This window comes from Candoia aspera, chromosome 3 (genome assembly GCF_035149785.1).
Source record: "Candoia aspera isolate rCanAsp1 chromosome 3, rCanAsp1.hap2, whole genome shotgun sequence".
Lineage (NCBI taxonomy): Eukaryota > Metazoa > Chordata > Lepidosauria > Squamata > Boidae > Candoia > Candoia aspera.
In genome coordinates this window covers 191,202,462-191,216,678 of record NC_086155.1, presented here as the reverse complement: position 1 = coordinate 191,216,678, position 14,217 = coordinate 191,202,462, and the positions used below count along the sequence as shown (strand labels likewise).

General features: G+C 39.0%; 1 protein-coding gene across 2 annotated transcripts; it reads right to left on the bottom strand.

Moving 5' to 3' along the window:
* Positions 1-3,917: 3,917 nt before the first annotated feature.
* Positions 3,918-11,783, bottom strand: ENY2 (ENY2 transcription and export complex 2 subunit). 2 transcript variants are annotated; one of them, XM_063299600.1, is made up of 5 exons: positions 11,606-11,783; positions 9,230-9,330; positions 8,188-8,258; positions 5,887-5,961; positions 3,918-4,242 (listed from the first exon to the last, which is right to left on the bottom strand). In XM_063299600.1, the coding sequence occupies exons 2-5, from the start codon at positions 9,295-9,297 to the stop codon at positions 4,166-4,168; spliced, it is 291 nt and encodes a 96-aa protein (XP_063155670.1). In that variant the 5' UTR covers positions 9,298-9,330; positions 11,606-11,783; the 3' UTR covers positions 3,918-4,165. The 2 variants fall into 2 exon arrangements, with proteins under 2 accessions (XP_063155670.1, XP_063155669.1); XM_063299599.1 differs by having other exon boundaries at positions 9,230-9,327; positions 11,606-11,779.
* Between the last annotated feature and the right edge of the window lie 2,434 nt (positions 11,784-14,217).

Genomic DNA, 14,217 nt, shown 5'->3' with positions numbered 1-14,217 from the left:
AAGGATGGGAGTTGCTGCGCAAGCGCATAAGGTTTAAGCCCTGCACCGTAGGCAGGGGAAGATGAAAGGAGAGGAGGTGGAGCTTCTGAGGCTGGGCCGCTTAGGCACGTGGCTCCGGGGTAGCCTTTCGCTCGCGGTTCGGCGGCAAAGGTTTAGCGAGTGGCTTGCGCTGGGCGCGTGCGCAAGTAATTTTCCATGCTGGGTATTTCGTTCTTTAAAAAAAAATTGCATGCGTACTCCGAAAGGAAAAGCGCATTAGTTGATTAGAATATGTGCATAATGTTTTTATTTAGGAGAGGAGAAAACGGTAGAGGAAGGCGGAATGATTTAAACCAGCAAGCGGGGGCTGGATGGGGAATTCTGGGAGTTGAAGTCCATACGTCTTAAAGCTGCAGAGTGTGAGAAACCCTGGTTTAAACAACGCGTATATAGATAGATAAATATCAGTGTAGAAATACAAGTAGGGGTGTGGGGGGTCGCTCAACGAGGACTGTTTGTATTAACATTACCATAGGCTGCAAGAACCAACCAATCAATGCTGGCTGATGACAGCTGACTATCACCTCCAAATTAGGAAGGAGAAACTCAAGAATCACTTGTTTTGTTAGATGGACAGCCGTATAAATTTGATGAATAACTAAAATATAATTTGTGGGAATGTAATACAGTCACAAGGCAGACTAGTAGTACTGCATATATATTTATATATATATGCGCCATCAAGTTTGGCTTGACTCATGAATATAGGGGAAAATGTGTGCTGCTTTGATTTATTCTTAGTAATTACAGCCAAAGGCATTCTACTTACTTCCTCAATTCTGCCACCCACTTTATCCAGATCATGTGTGTGGTGCTATCCAATGTCAAGACACCAGTATGAAACACTAGAGTTTATGCTGTGACACCACATGGCATGTTTTGCTATTTTCATGTCATTGTGGTTTGTACCAAACACCAAGTTTTTAACTGTTATCTTATGTGCTACTATTGATCTTGCCAAGCATAAGCAGTTCTTCTAGTCCACCTTGTGACTGTATTACATTCCCACAAGTTATATTTTAGTTACTCATCAAATGTATATGGCCGCCCATCTAACAAAACAAGTGACTCCTGAGTTTCTCCTTCCTAATTTGGAGGTGATAGTCAGCTGTCATCAGCCAGCATTGATTGGTTGGTTCTTGCAGCCTATGGTAATGCTAATACAGATAGTCCTTGTTTAGCGACCACAATTGGGACCAGCAACTTAGTTAAGTGAAACAGTTGCTGAGTGAAACCGCAACTGTGTTTATGATCTTACTTCAGCTTTCTTTTGCTTTACAGACCTACAAAGGTTGTAAATGTGACGACTGGTTGCAAAGTTATTTTCATCACCATTGTAACTACAAGTAGTCGATAAATGAGGCTGTTGCTAAACGAGGATTACCTGTAACCATCTCCAAATCTCTAAAGCCTCTATTTTTTTCCTTTGCAATGTCCAGCTTTCACAGCTATAGATTACCAGTTAATCTTGGTTTCACTGAAATGTCCTTATCTTTGTGATTGTCTCAAGTTTATCATTGCCTTCCTGCCTAGTATTAATATTCAGCACATTATCCATCTTTGTCTATACTTGAGAATTTTATTTTAGGAGGCTCGATTTCTTTATCATCAAATATATATTTATAATTCATGCATATAAAGTGTCCAAAAAACTTAAAATATAGTGGGCTGGGAATTGGCCCATTTTTTTTAACAGTATATTCAAAAGCATTTAGAAAAAAGGAAAGGTAGTTCGTAAGGTATTTGGATTCTTCTCAGAAGGGTGCTACATCCATGAGGTCAAATTTCTAGCAAGCAAAATGTGTCATTCATTAGCCAAGAAATAGTATATATCTTATGGCATAAATATGAACCTGGAAAATTAACCCTCTTTTGCTGACAAGTGATGCTTCCCAAATGAAGAACAAGGGAGCTTCTCCAAATAAACCTCTAAAACAGTGCAATGTTCCTAAAAATATTAAGAATATAAAGAGTAAATTGCTCATAACAAAACATTAATTTCAGAATAATGTTACCGTTTAATTGAGGCCCATGTTCCAATAATGTAATTTATTTCTTATCCTGATTCAGTCTCATTTTAAAAAATACAAATTGAAGGTATTAAGGAATTCATTTTAAAAAGAATATAATTTCCATGAAGCATTTAATCCAACTGCAGAATTGAGACCTGTCATCCATATATTTGCTTAATAACAAAGAACTTTCATTCAAAAAAAGGTTATCTCCATTTGATCTATGCCAGATACTAGATCTACCATATTTAGGCTGCAAACTTCTGGATGATCACTAGATGGTGGCAACAGAGAGGCAATCTGCTGCCACCTGGTACTTGTCTGGATTTTTGCAATGCAGATAATGGTAGCTTTGTAATGCAGAGACACACACATTCCTATCTCGAGAATCTATTCTCAGGATAGTTTTGTTTGTAACAAATGGTATGTCCACCACACGATACCACAAAGCCTGGTTCATAACTACAAGTGGTCGATAAATGAGGCTGTTGCTAAACGAGGATTACCTGTAACCATCTCCAAATCTCTAAAGCCTCATTTTTTTCCTTAGCAATGTCCAGCTTTCACAGCTATAGATTACCAGCTGATCTTTGTTTCACTGAAATGTCCTTATTTTTGTGATTCTCAAGTTTATCATTGCCTTCCTGCCTAGTGTTAATGTTCAGCACATTATCCGCAAGTCATACTATACCTGAAATGCAATCCTAGTATATTTACAGTACTATAATTAGCAATATATCCATTTCAGCCATTTTGAGTTTAAAGAAACTTTCAGAACACTACTTCATTATTAAAATCAAACCCTTACATTATACCAGGGTTTCTCAACCAGGGTTCTGCAAGAGGTCACTAGGGGTTCCCTGGGAGATAATGATTTTAAAAAATTTATTTCAAATTTGGGCAACTTCCCATTAAAGAGATAAGTTTCATTCTTTAGTTTAAGAACACTGTTAATGCATATATACAGGCCTTCACATGGAATTAATATAATTTTATAACTTCTGGCCTATATTTGAGCCTGAACATGCAGGGGTTCAATATTTCAAGGGTTCCTCCAGGGTCAAAAGGTTGAGACAGTCTGCATTATACTAATAAATAGGATTGCAAATAGTGTTTTATTCAGGATTCTCCATGAGGTAAGTGAGATACGAAAAATATAGTGTATTCAGAAGCTGGGGTTGGTTTTTTTTTTATCTCCTTGTTTTTTAGGCCTTGATGTCAGGTAACGATCATCAGAAAAATGACAATTTGATTTCTGAGAGTATTCTCCATTCTGACAGTCTTGCAGCAGCAGGAACATTAGATATATATGGCCCAAACTGCATTGCAGGTTACAGAATCTGGCTTCCTTTGCTGTGTCAACACCATATTACTTCAAATCGGACTGCTTTCCTGTTTTGTTTTTTCAAAAAAAAAAAAAACCCTCTTTAAATTCATCTTGTTACTTACTCATTATGGCCTGTGACAGGCTAAAAGTAGGCAGAATCTATACTAAACTACTCGTCTTTTCCAATATTCCAAAGGAATAATTCCTTTCATGGGCATCCATGGGGTGGAGGGAAAGGGGGCAAATGTCAAAATGTGTAAGATGCTGTCACGCAAATGCCGTGATTTCCTTCAGATGTCAGCCTGCAAGCACGTAATGGCTGAATTTGCGTGATGTCACTGGTCACGTGCCATCATTTGGAGCCATGGCAGTTTGCTGCAGACACTGCTGCTCCCTTACTCTCTGCTGCTTTGCTATTTTGCAACTGACATCAAATCCTCATTGTTTATTCTTTCTTATCCTTTGTGCTGGGACTCATTTAGCAGATGGCAGAGAAGCCATTTACTATTAAAAAAATATGTTGACACACATCAGTCCCATTAAGTCACACAACACCGTTTTAATGGCAGAAACGTCTTTGCTTTCAACACTTAAGCACAGGTTGTTGGGATTTTGTTTTCATTAAAACATCAGGATTAAGAAGTCAGTGAACTGAAGTAGACTTGCAGTAAGTAAACTAAATATTTTTTTAAAAAATAGTGAACTTTAACCCTGAAGCATGAAAAATGTTCGTCCAGTTTTTCACGTGATTCACTGAACACAGCATGGTAAGATTCAAACCGAAGGATCAGAGACTGGCATGTTGAGCAAGAAATGTTCTTATTCTTTGCAGAAGTTCTTTCTTTACACTATCAGGTACCAAGGCTGAAAAGTAAGGGAAAAAGAGAGGAGAAAAATGAAACCACTGTCACACTGCATCAAATTTCAAATACAGTATTATAACACTCTCTGTGCCTCTCTCTATGTATGAGTGTGTGTGCATGTACATTTGCCATGTGGCACCATCTGGCCAATATTGGCAATCTAGAAAGCTAAGCCTGATTGACTCTGGGTAAGACTCGAATGGGAAATAAAAATTCTTACAGGAAGAAAATGATGGTGGTATCTGAATCATGCTAAGATAACTGCATGGATGTTTCTGTGTAAGTCACCAAATCAAGCTCAACCCAAAGACAGTATTGCTTGAAACAAATTTCAAAACAATCTTGATGGAGAGTTGGACTGAAAACAAGAGAATTAAATGTAGTAGCGACAAATGAAAAATTCTTCATTTGGAAAAAGAAATCAAAAGGCACAAGCATAGGGTGTAGAGCATAGAGTCCCCAGAAGGGAGGAGATGGGCGGGGACAAATTGGGTGGGTGGGTAGATAGGTAGGTAGGTAAATAGATAGGATGTGGGATGCCTTGCTTGGGAACAGTGCATGTGAAAAAGGCCTAGGCATTGGAATTGATCAAAAGGTGAGACAGCAGTGTGATCTGACTGCTCGAAAAACAAACAGAGTGTCTGAAAAGAAGGATAGTTCATACATCATCAAAATGAATGGCTGAACTCTATTCTGCACTCTGTTGCAATCCAGTTTGGAAAGGAAAGAGCAATTGTGCACACATGTCCCACGTGTGTGACACAGGTTTGCATGCAGTCCCAAAGAAAGATGTGATTTAAGGTAGTGGTAAAGGGCGCTCCCAACTGCTTGGATTCACTTTGTCATCTTCAACTTTGCTGTATATCCTAGTGTCCAGTTCGTGGCACCATATTTGAAAGTGCAGAAAAGAATAATTGTCTTACATTATTGGAAGGCACATTCTGGCTATTAGTAAAAACTTCCTAACAGTAAGAGAGGTACGGGTTTGTTTTTTGTTGGATGTGTTCCTACAGAGGCTTAGACAGGCATTTGTCACGGATGCTTTCATTTGGATTCCTGCATCGATCAGCCCTATATAACTCCCTATATAATTCTGTGATGATTATTTACAGCAAGATCTTGGGCTACCCACAAATGTTAACCTGAGATGGTAGACAGCATGCTGGAATATGAAAAGGCAGAGCAGATGAGCATTGTAGAACCATATATAATACTAATTTGGAAGCTATTAAAACAGGCTGAAGATCTCTGAAGACCTTAGCACGTTCAACTGTCACAATTAATATCCCTGCAACTAGGGCTTGCACTGGTCCCACTGAAATTATTTAAAGTTGTATTCTTAGTTTCTATCATTAACCTCAGTGGCTGACCACATTCAAAAGAGTAAGGTATTTTCATAGCAAATGAGAATATTTCAATGCATAGATCAAGAAAAAAAAAAGGCCCCGATAACGCAATCATTCTTTTTGATGGGACAGCACAAACACTGAAACAAAACGCAAATGTAAATCCCAGGGCACTGTACATGAATCAGCCACCTTCTTGAAGCTTTACAAGTAAGTTTGTTCAGTGCCTGGAGAGAATTTATTCCAAGAACTCAGTGTATACTTTATGCTCCAGTACCAAAACAAGAGAATCTTATTACCTCTGCCTTTTGGAGTAATTTCTGCCACCAAATCATCAACAGTAACATGTTCTAGCCCTTTCTCTTTGATGACATCTAAACAAGATCAGGACAACCAGACAGGTGTTAAAGTCAGGTAGAAGCAGATAGGCTTGTTTTGGCTACAGAAACTGACATAATCCGTACCTTTTACCCATTAAACTCAATAGCAGAAACAAACCTGATTTACACACTAAACACAATAGAGCATTTTTAAAAAAATGGACTGTGGCCTGAATGACACTCTTACATGTTCTAGAACCCAACCCCATCTACCCACCCTCCCACGCCATCATTTATTCCCATGCAATCCAAACTATTCTGAGTAGTTTTTGAATAGCAATGTAGCCAAAACCCCATGACAAAAAGCTTTTGAAATCCAGATTAGAGCACTTTTGTGTTTGTCTTCCTTAATCGTTCAGTTGCACAACTCAGCTAAACTAGTACTACATTACCTAGGAGTAACATAGTAACCTATATCTAAGATAACCCAGAAAACTGAATTGTGCCCTTGTTTGGCACTATCTATCCTGGTCAATAACTAGACACCATTGTGGCCTGGCTGACATTGCTTTTTTTTTATTTTCCCTTTCAAAGTAGTTAGAATAAAGTAATTTAAAATATAGAGAGCCAGTTTGGTGTAGTGGTTAAGCATCAGACTGGAAGACTGTGACTTCTGGTCCTGCCTTAGGTACAAAGCCAGCTGGGTGACCTTGGGCCAGTCACTCACTCTCTCAGCCCTAGGAAGCAGGAATATTTTGCATTAACCTCAGAGCATGTGTTAAAAATACAATGATTAACGCAAAACAGGTGAAGTAGAGAAGAGAGGAGTGCTAACAAATTCCCTAGGCAGACCAAACATAGGAATCATGTATCCTACCTATATCAAACCTATACAAATACAGGAAAAATACACGAGAGTTACTGTACAATCAAAAGCAACTCCACTAAGCTGATGGGTCTTACTCCCAGATAAAGCAATGCTGGCTTGCATCTTTAGCTATTACCCCCTCCCCAGAGAGCCACTTTGGTCTAGTGGTTAAGGTTCTGGGCTAGAAACCAGGAGTCTGTGAATTCTAGTCCTGCTTTAGGCATGAAAGCCAGCTGGATGACCTTGGGCCAGTCATTTTCTCTCAGCTCAACTTGGTGCAACGTAGACTAGCCTCCTCGTGGTGCACCCCAGGCAACATGACTTGTCACGGCTAAAGAGTCTACACATCTGGCTGCTGGACCTCACAAGGATTTCCCAGCAAGAAAAAGCAGCATGAACACCAAACTGCTATGCCATATGATTATTACCAAAGGTAATGCCTTTGAGTCAGTGTTGACTCCTGGCAACTGCCTGGACTAGTCCCTGCAGTTTTCTTGGCAAGGTTTTCAGAAGTGGTTTGCCATTGCCTCCTTCCTGGGGCTGAGAGAGGGGGACTGGCCCAAGATCACCCAGCTGGCTTTGGGCCTAAGGCAGGATATAGAACTCTCGGTCTTCTAGTTTCTAGCCTGGTACCTTAACCACTAAACTGGCTCTCTAGCCATCCTACATAGGTGAATATGCTGATGAGGGTGCAGTTACTTTAATCTTTCTTTGCTTATGTTAAAGATGCAAGAGGGAACTTCTGTAAAATCAGTGCTAAATTGATACTGATTTAGGGTGTTAGATTCATTGTATTTGCTCTTTACAGGTATCCATTCAATAAAAAAGATGCATTTATGGTTTCTATACGGAATCTTTCCACAGTTCATTATATCTAGCAGAAGATATATATTCAGAATTCTGGAGGCAGGCAAGACATACATGTTCTAAATAAATCATTAATAAATTACATTACCAAAAAATTGGGACATGGGTAATCCAGTTCTATAATAAATTGGATCTTGCACACAATGCATAAAACAGTTAAAGGAGTGGGTTATGTTATATTTAAACAGATAAAATACAAATCTGATGGATCATCCTCCAGAACCAAAAGCATAGGCATTCACTGGACAGGGTCCATTCATATGGTTAAGGGGGGACAAGTGACAAAATGTGAGTTGCTACTTCATGATGCAAATCACATGACTTACATACTTGTGCTTAACATTTGGACACAAGCACAAAAGATGGATTAGTGTGACAATGCAATGTGTGTTTCCTTTTTTAATACTGCAGTTTGTATCAGACACCTGTGATAGAAAGTGCAAGCATGTGAACGTACATATTACCATGAATTTATGACCTCATTGTACCAACATATTCACAATTAATGAAATAAGAATTACAATCTATTCACAAGTGACAATTACCTTTGCAGTGTGCCTTCAGCTGATCTTTCCAACCACATTCAATTAATTTGGCTCTCAGTAGTTCTTTAAGGCTGTAAAAACAATAGTGTTAAAATTTTGCTAGCATGAAAAATATCCACACAGGGTACTAGAAAAAGTTAAATACACTTTTTTTTCCTAATCTGATTGCTGAAACTCTGGGAGTTTATATATATATATATATATAATTTTTTTTAAAAAAATTAAAATACACAAATAGAAGTTAAACATGCATAAAAAAGATGATACAAAATTTGAAACATGAAACTCGCAAATAATTTAGGTAGCATAAATTGGCCCAATGAGTATGAAAATAAGTCGTGTTAATTACATTTTATCTCTAAGTAGTCCAAGGCAATACATTTGATCTCCCACATGACTTGTTTCATCATCAAAACAATATTATTTGGTAGATTAGATCAAATTAAGTCAAATCCAGCTGCAGACCATAACTTATGGCTTTGTGTGATATGTGAACCTAAATACTATGGCTTATTCAGCAAGTCATGATTAAAATAAAGTATAACTTAGGAGATGCATGAACTAGACAACAGGCTGATTTTTACATTGTGCTAAGTTGTAATTAAGATAACTATGTAAATCACAGTGATTGGATTCACAAAACCTACTAAGCCAAAATCAAATTACATTATAATTTAAGATGATAAAAGAACTCAATCTTATTTTGACATATACTTGTATTATTTTCAAGTTTCAAGCAATAATCTATTAACAATATATCATTTACTGCATATTAGCAGCTAGTGTGGACTGTCACCCCTCCTATTTGTTTGGCCTTGGAATGGAAAACAAAGGAGCAACGGGTTCATTAAAAAAATCCCATTATTTAATAGCCAGAACACTCAAACGATTTCTAGTTTTGCTCCAACTGAATTAGAATGTTCCAAATAGGGCTCTTTTGCTCAGACTCAAAACAAAATGCAATTTTTTTGTTTCATACACATCCCTACTTCTCAACCAGTGAGCAATACAGTTCTAAAACTAGAGCAGAAAACCCACCTACCGTTCTCGTTCTCCTGTTTCAATTAACTTTTGATTTATTGTTGCTCTCATTTGTGCATCTTTGTTCATTTTTCCCTCCTGAGTGCAAGTAGAACAGATCTACTTAAAAAGAAAGAGAGAAGCAGATGGACTTTTGTGTCATAGTACACTCATTTCCACTCATTTTTCAGGAGGGTACAGTCTGCAATCCCAGAAACTGAAGGTACTGCCAGCCACATGCCACAGTCAACAAACCTCCTGGTTTTGGTTCCTGCTTAAATCTGCAACTGGTTCTCTATCAATGTAATAGGAAGATTAATCAGTATTACTGTGTGATCAAGTTTTACTGCTGTGATTAAAAACCAAGTTGTTTTCTACACATATTACATGTTTTTTTTTTCTGCTCTTTGTATTCTTTCTTTTGTATAGTACAGCAAATTAAAAAATAAAAACACATCAAGCTAAGCTATGGGTATTTTGACCATGATTTGCTGATCAAGCCATAATGATCTGTTTGTAGATTACGCTAAAACATAACATGTTTATGGCTTTATAAACCATACCATTTGCATGGCTTGTAAACTAGAACGGTTGGATTCATACACCATGTTGATTTAAACCAAATAATATTATGGTTTAGTGCTATTTGTGAACCAAACCATTACCATGTGCTTTGAAAAAGTCAAAGGCTTGATTTCAAGCTGGCTTACAAAATATGGCTTGTTTGAAAGCACTTAATTCTAGTTCCAGCTCATATATAATAAGCCATGATTAATTCTGTCCTCTTTCTTCCCTGACTCAAGCAAATGAAGAATCCATTACAATGGAAGTGAGTCTGGGCCTCTCATAGCTTACCAACTTGGATAGTTTACCATAGCATTGGAAACTGGATTCATACAACTTCTGCTCTTCAAACCTCCTTCTATATGGACCAGAAAATTTAGGAAAATAAAGGTTGGTTTCCTCTAAACAGTTCAAAGGCCTTTGATTAAACTAGAACCCTGAAGAATTTTGGTCTGGAGTATCTAGTGCAAAGGTGGTTGTTACTGAAGTCTGTATTAGGAAGGCTTTCAAGTCACTGGACTGGGTCACACTAAGCCAAAACAGATTTAATTTATAGTTCAGATTATGATGTGAACCCACCCATGAGTGTGATTAGTGGGTTGCACAAATACAACCATAATTTAACAAAATATGATTTAGCGAAGTTTGAGCCCCATTTAAAACTGAGCTTAGCATTCTCTAACCTGGTACCCTCCAGATGTGTTAGGATTTCAATTTCTAGTATTTCCCAGCATGGTTGATGGCTTGCTGGCTAAGCCAAAAACAAACCACATTAGGTTTAGTGTGTTGTGTGAATCCAGATTCTCCTTTCCCCACTTCTTTTTTGAAATATATTTTGAACAGCTCAATGGGAAGCAACAAGAAAGGGCAAGATGTAAACCTTTCATCTTATCAAAGGGAAAAGAAGAGTCACTGTGATTTAGTGGTTGGACTAGGATCAGAGATTTAAGTGTACCCACAGCCATAGAGGCTCACTGGGTCACTCACTACCTTACAGTTGCTGGAAAAACAGAGAACTCCCCTTGGGCTCCTGAATGAAACAAGTGGAATATAAGTCACATAAATACGTAAGTAATTAGTTAAAGACCCATATTTCAGTGATGTAAACTATTTCAAGGATGATCTCTGACTTCCATAAACCCTTGGTACAGCTCTTCAACCTACAGACCCACAACTGAAATAAGGGTATCAGTATTCTGACTTGGTATAAATTAGCTTGTCATATTCCCAACTTCAATCCGGTTTTCCAGAAACCTGCATGGTATGTATCTGGACTGCATTCTCACAACATGCATAACCTGCTCAGTTAAAAACTTAGCCAATGTATTTTCACATCACACTGAAGCTATTGAGCAGTGATCTTTGCAAAGTCTTGTAGCCTACTTTCTGGTGCAAATCTACCCAGTCTGGTTAGTTTAGGTTTTCCATGTCTTATACCTGCCCACCAAAATGGGTTTCATTCAGCAACCCGGTTAACCCCGTTGTGCAAATGCAGTTTCTGAGTGAAGACTGAATCAAGCACCCAAACGTTCACTGAATCACCTGGGGATCCCCTCTCTGATAACCACCCATGTTGAGTCGTCCATGTTTTCAATTGCACCACCACCAGGTTTCAAAATATAACAATGTATGCTTAAATTACACTTCTAAAAAAAAAGCCCCTCAATCATTGAAAAGTCAGATCTGGACTCATCTTAGCTTCTGTTTTAACGAAGGGAGACTTGAAGGGCTGGGAAAAGGGACCCGAATATCAAGGGAACGAAGGAGCGTCGACATCCACGCGAGCACAAAAGCCTCCATTAGACCCACTGCCCGCCCCAAACGAGCGGGTTACCTCTCCGGCGGGCCACTTGCTTCCTCCGCGTCCTCAGCCTCCGAGGACACCCAGTTCAACGGAGCCTCGAACCGCTAACTCTCCCGGGTGCCCAGGACTTCACCCAACTAAAGAGGAGAAGCCTTGCAACACCCTGCCTCAATCCTCGCAGAAAGATTTGGGAAGCGTAGTTCTCATCTGCATAGCTTTAACGCCTAGTCGCCCGATGAAAACTACAACTCCCAGAAGGACGTTTCCTCTTAGCCTTTCCCATGACGCCTTCACGCTGCCTTAACATAAAACTACTCTTCCCACAATGCTCTTCTGCACACCTTGTTCTTTTTTGGTCGGAATCATTGGCGGCGCTCGCTAGTTTGGTGCGTGTTGATGCCGCAATAATCCCTTTTGACTTTAAATGAGCCATTTAGCACGGGGGGAGGGGTATACAGCAATTATTCCCATTACCTGTTTTATTTGGGATTTACTTTTTTTTTTAACTGAATCTTTGTTATAGTTATATTTAAAAGTAAACAGAACACCCAGCTAGGTTGGCTTTGTCCGATCTTCCAGCATGGTGGCATCTGGTTGGTTCCTGGGTGGGAGACACTATGGAATCCTAGGACCATAGACCACATTATGGAGTTGGGGAAAAAAAGTCCCAGAAAACACAGTTATGAACAATTTCTGTACAATTGCCAAGAAAACACATGGATGTTCTATCAGGAGTTGAGCTTTATTTTATTTAAAGTGAATGGAAAGTAAAGCTCAGTCTCCGATGTTTCCATGTAGTTTTCTTGGCAAAAATTACAGTGAATGGAACACCCGGGGGAGTAAGCAGTGACTTCAAATTGTAGGTGTCTCTTTGAGGACAAAAAAAAAGTAGGGTCCCAATATATAAGGTTCACAAGTTGGATCCTTTCAGTTCAATTAATCTTGTTCCCAATAAACTTACAACCCAACTTACATTTTACTGGGAAGCAAATCACTTTGTAAAATGGGTAGCCAAATTCAAGGCAAGACACACATCACTGCATTGGAAACAGTGTATTGCTGGAAATTTGAACATGCTACCTACCAAAATTCTGTGACCCATGTTTATTTGGGTTTATTGACACTTTCTCAGCCCAACTCACCTCACAGGGTTTTTGTTGTGGGGAAAATAGGAGGAGGAAGGAGTAGTAGGTATGTTCCCCACCTTGAGTGATTTATAAAAATAATAAAGACAGGATAAAAAAATCTAAAAAAAAATATTTCGCCTCCTGCCTTTCCTCTAGCAGTGTCCATAGCATTCCCTCTTTCAGTTTTTTCCTGAAACAACAACCCTTTGAGGTAGGTTGCACTGAGACAAAGCATCTGGGCCAAGGTCACCCAGGGAGCTTCCGTGTCTGAGAATGGACTTGAACCTGGGTATCCTCAGTTCTAATCAAACATCTTCACCACTTGGTCACTCGTTGGCTTTTAAAAGACTAAATGGAAAACCAGTTTTCTGAACAGCAAAGATATACCTTCCAGCATCATCTTTGTGTCCAAAATATCACTGGACCTCATATAGATGGACCTTGTACTGTAAGTTTTTTCAGTGCTTTGACCCATCTACCCCCCCCCAAAGCAATAAAGCTGGAGATGGTGAGGAACATCTTAAAGAATTGGAGATCAAACTCAATTGTTTACTTTGTTGTAAACTGGTGTTTGACTGAAATGAATCTCCTTGTAAACTATTTTGTGAACTGCAAGCGGCAATTTTATGAGAAGTGCCAGAATATGCTCTCAACTTCCACATGTGCTCACCATCCCAAAAAAGCTGTAGGCCCTGATATATGGGATTGTAATTTGCACGGATAGAAAAGTACGGTGTAAGAACAGTGTGTTTGTTTCTTGTTAAGCCAGCATAGAGTTGCAAAGCAATTTCCACTAAGCTTTTGGTGAAATGCCCCTTTGATGAAGCTCTGTGGGATGAAGTACTACATGTTTCAAGCTCCACTGCTACAGCTCTCTGATTTGGGCTTCAAGACTCTGGATGACCAATGGATGGCAGCAAAAGGAAATTGAAAACACTCTTCTTTGCCATCTAGTGGCCCCTCTGAAATCTGCAGACTAAACCAGTGGCTTTATTGGCCATCAGTGGTCTTCTGAGGATCATAGAATCGTAGAGTTGGAAGGGACTGTGTGTGCCTACACAGAAGCAAAGCAAAGTGGCCCACCTTAATCCTTCTGTTGAGGGCACTAAGTTGAGCACTTCACTATAACCAAACCTAAAAATAAATACTAAAAGTTAGGTCCACATAGAAGGTTGCATTAAGCCATAACATAATTTGCTTGATCTTGTCTGTGTGGATGCAGACTTTTTTATTCCTAGACCACACTTTAGGGCTTAGCATGTTATGTGCCATACAACGCATTAAGCCTTAACCAAGACAGTACAGCTTCACCAACCACAATGACAGGGCTCAATTAATAAGCGAAACCAAAGTGGAGAAACCCTTTTTATAGCTTAGAGCAGTGCTTTTCAACCTTGGCAACTTTAAGAAGTCTGGACTTCAACTCCCAGAATTCCTCAGCCAACCACGAATTCTGGGAGTTGAAATCCAGACCTCTTAAAGTTTTCAAGGTTGAGAAACACTGGCTTAGAACAA

Bases quoted from the DNA above. Each gene is read 5' to 3' on its own strand.
- ENY2 (XM_063299600.1), bottom strand. From the start codon at position 9,297: ATGAACAAAGATGCACAAATGAGAGCAACAATAAATCAAAAGTTAATT. The intron at 8,259-9,229 runs GTAGGTGGGTTT...TTGTTTTTACAG, and splicing joins GAAACAGGAGAACGAGAACG to CCTTAAAGAACTACTGAGAG. The intron at 4,243-5,886 runs GTAATAAGATTC...CTTACTTTTCAG, and splicing joins AATTACTCCAAAAGGCAGAG to CCTTGGTACCTGATAGTGTA.